The sequence below is a fragment of the Ornithodoros turicata genome, unplaced genomic scaffold (genome assembly GCF_037126465.1).
Source record: "Ornithodoros turicata isolate Travis unplaced genomic scaffold, ASM3712646v1 ctg00000850.1, whole genome shotgun sequence".
Taxonomy (NCBI): Eukaryota; Metazoa; Arthropoda; class Arachnida; order Ixodida; family Argasidae; genus Ornithodoros; species Ornithodoros turicata.
In genome coordinates, this window is record NW_026999405.1 from 20236 (window position 1) to 28356 (window position 8121).

General features: G+C 43.6%; 2 protein-coding genes across 2 annotated transcripts; both read left to right on the forward strand.

Moving 5' to 3' along the window:
* The first annotated feature begins 437 nt into the window (after window positions 1-437).
* LOC135375282 (uncharacterized) lies at window positions 438-4684 on the forward strand. The gene is made up of 6 exons (XM_064608024.1): window positions 438-511; window positions 3084-3281; window positions 3361-3601; window positions 3769-3849; window positions 4340-4432; window positions 4626-4684. Exons 3-6 carry the CDS (start codon window positions 3493-3495, stop codon window positions 4682-4684), a joined length of 342 nt encoding a protein of 113 aa, XP_064464094.1. The 5' UTR covers window positions 438-511; window positions 3084-3281; window positions 3361-3492.
* A 529-nt stretch (window positions 4685-5213) lies between these two features.
* LOC135375283 (uncharacterized) lies at window positions 5214-7542 on the forward strand. Its single transcript, XM_064608025.1, has 4 exons — window positions 5214-5325; window positions 5434-5645; window positions 5920-6079; window positions 7368-7542. The coding sequence occupies exons 1-4, from the start codon at window positions 5214-5216 to the stop codon at window positions 7490-7492; spliced, it is 609 nt and encodes a 202-aa protein (XP_064464095.1). The 3' UTR covers window positions 7493-7542.
* The last annotated feature ends 579 nt before the right edge of the window (window positions 7543-8121 follow it).

Here is an 8121-nt window from a genome sequence, read left to right on the forward strand (position 1 = left end):
ATACATAATTTCCCAGACAACACAAAACATTTTTCGGATGTCCCAAAAAAGTCCCAACGTCCCACGTCCTAAGAGCGCTCTTCCGAAGATATTGCCGGGACGTACCTCACAAAAAAGCGCACGTCTCTTTCTCTTCTTGTTCTCTTTCATGTGCGCCCTTCCCCAAGTTTGCGGAGATGAGGGAGGAGAGAGAGGTGAAGCGAGAGTCGCACGACGGTACTGCCACTGGTGGTTGAAAATCCCCCTTCACAACTGCATTTTGCCTGGTTTTAGAACGGCATAGAAATAAATAGCGTGTGTGGGTTTTACTTTTCTTTAGATATTTATATCACTAACTTTATCCCTTTTGTAAGCTAGTGTGAATTGCTTAAGGTACGGTACTGTGGCTGTAGCGTGGCGTGGCGGGAAAAACGACCTCCTTTGTTTGCTTGTCCTCCATTTTGACGGCGCGCTATTCTTCAAATACTAAGTGATGTGATGCGACGAACGGGAGCAATGGGCGGTGAAGCAGGTACGTATTTCACCTTTATTAACATCAAATGTTTCAAGCATTGGTTTAACTTGGGTAATAATTAGAAAGTGTGAATAGCTAGTCAAGTGCGAATGTTTTGGAGTGTGCGACGCATTGTCGAAGCACTCCATGGAGAAATCCAAAGCAACCTTTCACCGCCGTGTAAGGCAAGCAGTTGTGGAGAGCTTGAACCTAATTGAGTCAGCAGCAAGCAGTCATTCTCGTAGTTTGGTTTTTACGGAAACCCAATGTACAGACTTGAGTGTAAGCGAAGAGCCGTTTCCTGGATCGTCATGGTCTGCTCATCGATTCGAACATGAAGAGCACTCTCAAGATACTGAGGTTGCAGGGCAATTTGGCCATCTCTCGCCTGCCAGAAGCACTGCAGCAAGCGGCACTGAAACTACTGAAACATCAGGGATGCACCATTGCAGGATCAGCTTAGAGCTTGGGCGGTTGAATGTGTAGTGCCGCATACCACTGTGACGAAGCTTCTACGAGTTTTGAGGTCTCAACCATCGTTAAGTGAACTTCTGTCATCCGTGAGAACTTTGTTGGAAACACCACGTGAAGCCGGAGGCGTCAAAGAGATGGGTGAAGGCAAATACTGCCATTTTGGGCTTGCCGTCGGCCTGCAGTATTCACTCGGGGCACAGCGTATCTTCCCCCATGAAGTGTTAATAAACGTGAATATTGACGGTCTACCACTGGCTAAAAGCGCAAAAAATCAGTTCTGGCCTATCCAATGTAAAGTCAAGAATTACAGTAAGTGTGAGCCGTTCCTTATCGGGGTGTACTATGGAAACTCGAAGCCCGTCTGTGCCAACACCTTCCTTCAGCCATTTGTGTCAGAGCTGAACGACCTTCTGATGAGCGGATTGCGCATAGGTGACAGTACTGTGAGAGTTAAGCTTGCGGCTATTGTTTGCGATGCACCAGCGAAGGCTTATGTTCTGGGCATCAAAGGTCACAACGCTTACTTCAGCTGCACAAAATGTATGACTGAGGGAAGCTATAAGCATGGTCGTGTTTGCTTTCCTGACTTCGACGCGCCACTAATGACGGACGAATGTTTCCGTAATCTTGGAAATGAGGAGCACCACGTAAACGAGACAGTTCTGAAGGATTTGCCAATTGACCTGGTGAAAACTGTCCCCTTGGACTATATGCATCTGGTATGTCTTGGCGTTGTTCATAAGCTTCTCGTGCTCTGGTTTAAAGGCGACAAAGCCTACCGTCTCGGAAGTGGTGTGAAGGACCAAATATCCCTAGAGTTACTAAAGGTTGAGCCGTATGTGTGCTCAGATTTTGGAAGAAAGCCTCGCACACTGACAGAATTAGACCGCTGGAAGGCTACAGAGTTTAGAATGCTTGTACTGTACACCGGACCAATAGTTCTGCAGTCAAAAGTTCCAGGGCCCCATTTTTCTAACTTCATGGTGTTGCACACAGCGATCACAATTTTGTGCAGTCCTGTTTTTTGTGAGCAGTATATTGCTTACGCGGAGAGGCTGCTACGGCATTTCGTTGAAGTCTTCATCACCCTGTACAGAGAGCATAATGTGTCGCACAACGTTCATAACATGATCCACCTGGCAAATGACGTCCGTGAACATGGCCCTCTAGATACATGGAGCGCCTTTCCATTTGAGAACGCAATGCAGAGTCTCAAGGGGATTTTAAGGAAGCCAGACCGCCCTTTGGAACAATTGTACAACCGCGTCATGGAGGAACGAAAGCTTGCTCACGTCACCACCTGCTCTTCACGGAACAGTACGCAGTATGGCATGACCCACAGTGCCGGACCTCTACCAGTGGGCTGCAGGGGACCGGAGTACAAAAAAGTGACAGTCTCTGAAAAATTCACATTGCAAACAAACAAACGTGATCGCACCTGTGTGATAACCGACGGGTCAATTGTGCATATCGAAAACTTTGCCTTTAGTTCCACTACTGGACAGCTGGTTGTCATTGGGAGGAAATTTTTGAACATTTCCGACCTATACGATCACCCATGCATCCCCAGTCATCATTATTTGGGATTAGGCTAGTGCACAGTCTTTCAGCGCTGACTGCTTGGCCACTGAGAGATGTCTCTCAAAAGTGTTTGAGACTACCTTTCAAGAAGAAGTTCGCCATTTTCCCACTGCTTCATTCCCAATAATGGGTCTAATGGACAGACCAACCAATGAGGTGTCACAGTTGTTTCCCAACGTAAAGCTATATGTTATTTTTAATTTTATTTTGTGTTAATGCCGTGAAGCATCAGTGACTATGGCTGGACAGGCGAAGAGAGGACAGCAGGAAGGAGTGGGGGACAGTGATGGGTTAATATGAATCCTAGACTGATATTCGTCTTGAAAGTCTTCGGAATACCTCATACAACACAGCCTGTGACAGGATTCGAACCCGTGTCACTTCCCAGTCTCGTCACAAAAATCATCCTAACCACTGTGCCATGGGAGCTGGATCGGATGCCATTAATGATAATGACTGATGCAGCAATTAGTTATAAATGTTTCTGAATTTCGCTTTTTTTGTATGCATAGTTCACATTTTAGCTTTTCGTTAGGGAACAAGAAATTTCTTGTTGTGAAGTTTCCTGATGAAGAAGAAAGCATCGCCACAGTCCACATTAATTGGATGGCAGAGGGAAAATGTCTTTGGCCAAACGAGAAAGATCCGTCAAGGCTGCGTCAGATGGTAATAAATGGCGCAACACCACAACAGAGCTGGGCTAAGCACAACTGTATTGTGCTTTCGTCATTCGGTAAGTTGTAATATTTACAGCACAGGTACAAGTATGCATGTAACATTATAATGCTTGGTGCGTTTTGTTTATGTTATAGATACATATGGAGAAGCACAGCAGAAACTAAACAAGGCTCGAGACATCTGACCTTTCAAGCGATATAGAGCTGGGTCGTGGCAAAAGAAGAAAGCGGAGGACTGCCAAAAGTATCAATGAGGCTTACGGGGAGATGCCTTATGATGAGGACAGGGAAACAGATTCAGAGTGCAACAGCTATGTACCTCCAAGACCACCTACACCCCCAACGTACATGGATTTGTCTGGCTCTGGAACCACAAGTGAGTGCGCACTATAGAGTAGTTTTTGTTCTCGGTGCTCTTCACAATAATGTGACAGATGTCCATAGTCCCTTGAATTATATGCATGAGTTGACTTGCAATTTAGCTTCTTTCTTGAGTTGTAAAATGTGTGATTCTACCTTGCCCTTTGTCTGTGCTCCACTTAGACCTCGGAACCATACCAGTTGACGCAGGGCCACCCACCGCTGTACAGGCATCACAAGTGACAAGAAGTCACGTCGAGCACGGTAAGAAATGGTATTCTGGCTTGTGACAGAAGTATGTATTCCATAAATCAGTGTTTAGGATGGTAGGTCCATTCCAGCCGAGACCAGCCAGAGCATTAGCTCAACCCTCTTACATTTCGCTGCAAAAAAATTGTGTGCATTCCCTTAGGGACATGTATTTTAAACATAAAATATTTTCTAAAGTTTTCGCTTTCGTTTCGCTTTCGGAGATTCGTTTCGCGGGAAAATTGGAAGCTCACCTGTCCTCATTGCTTAGCTAAGCAATTGAAAATATTGACCATTCGTAAAAAAATCACACTTTTGTGGTAATATAACGTAACGACGTAACAGTGTTTAGACTTTTTCTTTATGATCTCGCGCGCACTTTTCCCGCAACAGAAAGTAAAAAAAAGCTAAAGGTAATGCTGTACAAGAACTAGCTTTGTTTTACTGAGAGTCTGAAGCCTTTCTTTTTTCTCTTTTTTCTCATTTCTCTTTCCTTTTTTTTCAGCTCTAAGTGAAGCTAGGCAGAGAGCCCGCAGCTGGAGAGAGCCCCCACGTAGCTACACTAATACAGCCATGCGGGGGGCAGGCGCCGCATCTTGTATGTTATATTCTGCATTTTACGTCCAAACGTCACCTGCCTATAAAGCAGTGGATGCATTTTAGTTCTCGGGAGGGTGGTACTTTGTGGAAAAGAGGCATGTGCAAAAATATGCAATTAGAAATGAGATATATCATTGTCAACCGATATTTAATAGAGATGAAGTATACCATGCATATATTCCTTTTTTCAGGGGATACCTTTCCTGTGTACAGTGAAGGGAACTTTAGTAAGTTTTTGTTTCGCACTTAGACGAGTACATGATAAGCACAAGTAGAAGTTGTAGTAGCAGCATAGCTGCGTCACTTCATTGTGTGTATCTGTGCAGAAATTGAGATATGTATCTATAAGCATCTATTTTTGATATGTGCGCATCCGTTACGGGGCTCAGTCGTGTGTGATGTTGTGGGCCTATACACTCATTCACTCTGCTAAGGAATGAGGATTGCAAATTATCTCGAGTTCTATTTCATATCCTTTAAGGCTACCCTCAGTCGCTGCATCCTGATTCTGAAATAACACAGCCAACTTGCAGCACAGCAAGCTTCACTGGGAGAATGCACCAACACCTGCAACGTATGCTTCTTATTAGTAATTAATCTGTGTGTTATTGTGCCTTAAGTTGAAATGAAACTAATTTTGTGGACGTAATATCGACTGCTGTTATTCATTGCAGACACCAGCACTAGCCCAATGCCTACAAATAGCTGTACGTCGGCACACCATACACAGGGAGACAGTTATATTCCACCCCAGCAGAACAGAGGCAAGTAGTCTTTAAATGAACCAACAGTTAAACGGAGCTGTAAGAAAACAACATATTTCAGGTGACACAAGAATTACAGAAGGTCTACTGAACGCACCTTTTCCGTCGCAGAACAGGCGTGACGTCGGTAAGGAAAAATAAACTCAGAGATCCTATGGAGCATAAACTGTTCATACCTCTAGAAAGATATATATATGTATACATGTGTCTGTGTTTGTGTGTGTGTGTGTTTTAGCGTTCGAGAAAGAGGTGCTGAAGGTCCTGCACATGCTTAAGGTGACACAACAAGCTCAAAGTGAGCAGCTCTCTGCAATACTCCACAGCTTAAGCTCTGCAGCTGAAGAAGCAGAATCACAAAGGGCTCTGCCCATGCCATTCAGAAGGCTCTCAGATTTTTTGCAGTTTGAGGAGGACCTGGCAGACAGCGACACAAAGCGAAGCCAGTTGGTACGTATAAACCTTTCAGTCATCAATCTAGCACTTGGTGGTCATTCTTGCTTATGTAGGTAGTCATTTACATAAAAAGGGTGGTTGGCATGCACCATATGCAGTACAAGCAGCATCCTCTCTAGTGCACTTCAATAATTATTTTTCATTTTGCGATTATGAATCATATCAGAATTTTTTCGCTAACACAAAACAGGTACATGATGCTTTCATGCAAATGCAAACAAATACTTTTAATTTCGCTACTACATGAATAAATTTTCTGCTAATTCAGAGAAAGTTCATCCGATCTGTTGGAGGTGGCAACCCACGAGAGCTGACATTCCGGTTCCTATCACGCCTCTTGGGATACAGTGTTGGGAAAGAGTACAGCTTGTTCGGAAATAAAGGAAAGAGGAAGTTCAGCAATCTTACCACATGGACTATCATGCTCAGTAAGTATCTCCGTGGAAGATACTGTCTTGGTACCGAGAGTCATATCAGGTTTGCAAAATTGGTACTCTAAAGTACACGATGACAATTGATGTCCTGAAGCTAGAACACATAAAAAGGACAAATACATACTTACAAAGCCTCAAGGACCTAAGAAATTGATGATGAAAGAAGGAGTCACTGAAAGGGTGTAGTCATTCCAGCTTAAACGTCCCAACTGTGTTGCTCGACCAATGTCGATTTCCGAGAGATTTCTTGAGCAAATATCGGCAAATTCGAATTTACCACCGAGGTACTCGCCATTATCACTGCTACCAATACTGTAAGTGTCTCCGGTGTGTTTGTTGTTTATTATGCTTGATGAATTTTTAAAGTTGTCATACTAGGACAAATATGAAATAGCGAGGAGCAATTGCTTTTAGACGTTTTTTTTTTTTTTTCATGTCGAGAGAATGAAAGCACCAAACACAGGCTTTCACTTGTAGCAGGCAACACTTGCAGAAAACTAGTCCTGTAGTTTTGCATGTAGTTTTGCATTTGTAGTTTTAAGTGCGTTGGTCGGTTGAGTATGGCAGCTGTCAGAGACGACACTATCCTTCCTTAAAACGACCTAATTCGAATTTTTTTAGTTATATACAGCCATATTCCCTCCACAAGGGCCAAAGCACGCCCTGGTTTTTCGCCCGTAGCAGACATTCGATCCCGCTTACGGCCTTTCTAACTGCGATAAAAAAAAATCTGTTGCACGTTTACGCATGCCCCAACATCATAGATTTCTTTCTCGGAAATCGGCGTTGGTTGAGCAGCACCACTATGACTCAGCCAACCTACAAAACCTCAAGTGCCTAAAAAATTGAAGATGAAAGAAGGAAGTCACTGAAAAAGTTACCCAGCAAGGTTAGCTTCGCTAATTCATAAGGGAACCTAGAAAATGTGGGTTCAGGTCCTACAGCTGACTAGCCTTTTCAGTGACTTCCTTCTTCCATCGGAAGGACACGTTATGATACATTTCCAAATACATTCGTTAAATAATTATATATTGTTAGCATGTTCATTTGCATTGGTTGCATGGCCTGCTGGCTCTGATTGCCCTGTTTCGTCTTATCCTCCATACGTCCGTCCTCCTTTGTTTCCTTTTTTCTTGGGGGGGGGGGCTATAGTCGTGAAGACGCCCACTTCTTTGTGGCCAACAACGGCGAGCCGATCCTGCCATTCCCTCCCGTTTCGTAAGGCATACGTTTGTATGCCTTCTGTAGTGGTTTATACATTTTCTTGTGTGATTGTTCCTAGACTATATGACAGAAACTAAGGGAGCTACAGTGAAAGAGGTCGAGCAAGCTACGATGTCCTGGCTCCGACATGCGCCGGAGGCTTGTCACCGTGAAGAGCAGAAGGCTGCAATGGAACAGGACTGACTCACCGTGCTATGCAGAAGTACACCATAAGTAAGCAGGCAAGAACGACATGACATGTCTGGGACATGATCATTTACAGAGTTCACAGGAACTGCTCAGTGTATTTTTAAGACTACTGTCATTACTCAGCTTCTCTTTTCTCCAAAATTTTTGCTAAACATTTAAAGCACAACTCCCCTCCTCACCGTTGATTTTTGTAAAAATGAATTAAACTTTTGTGAAATTTTGATACTAACAACATGGCAGGACCCGAGGACGTAGACATGTGGAATGTCTTCACAACACCAAGTACCACTGTCTGTATTTCATTTGGAGAGACACACCACTGGCTACTTTACACGAGGATGAATTTATTTACTTCCTCTCTCAGGTAGGAGGGTCATTCGAAGTCAAACGTCAGAGAGGTGATGCTCGATCATCTTGGATTTAATAATAATAATAAAAATAAACATGTGTGATTAGTGGCACTTTGGAACTCCAGGCAAAAAATTCATTTCTTTAGTAATTTCAATTTGAAGCCTTCTAAACGATGCGTGACCACTTTAGTAAGAATTGAGTGGTGCTGTCGACGCCGGAGTAAAACTGAATGTATTTTTGAACTACAATGAAGAAACAGTTATTTATTTCAA

Excerpts from the sequence above, each read along its gene's own strand:
- LOC135375283 (XM_064608025.1), top strand. The coding sequence starts at position 5,214 with ATGAACCAACAGTTAAACGGAGCTGTAAGAAAACAACATATTTCAGGT. Across the intron at positions 5,326-5,433 it reads GCAGAACAGGCGTGACGTCG|CGTTCGAGAAAGAGGTGCTG; the intron begins GTAAGGAAAAAT and ends TGTGTGTTTTAG. Across the intron at positions 6,080-7,367 it reads CACATGGACTATCATGCTCA|ACTATATGACAGAAACTAAG; the intron begins GTAAGTATCTCC and ends GATTGTTCCTAG.
- LOC135375282 (XM_064608024.1), top strand. The coding sequence starts at position 3,493 with ATGCCTTATGATGAGGACAGGGAAACAGATTCAGAGTGCAACAGCTAT. Across the intron at positions 3,602-3,768 it reads GTCTGGCTCTGGAACCACAA|ACCTCGGAACCATACCAGTT; the intron begins GTGAGTGCGCAC and ends TGCTCCACTTAG. Across the intron at positions 3,850-4,339 it reads AAGAAGTCACGTCGAGCACG|CTCTAAGTGAAGCTAGGCAG; the intron begins GTAAGAAATGGT and ends CTTTTTTTTCAG.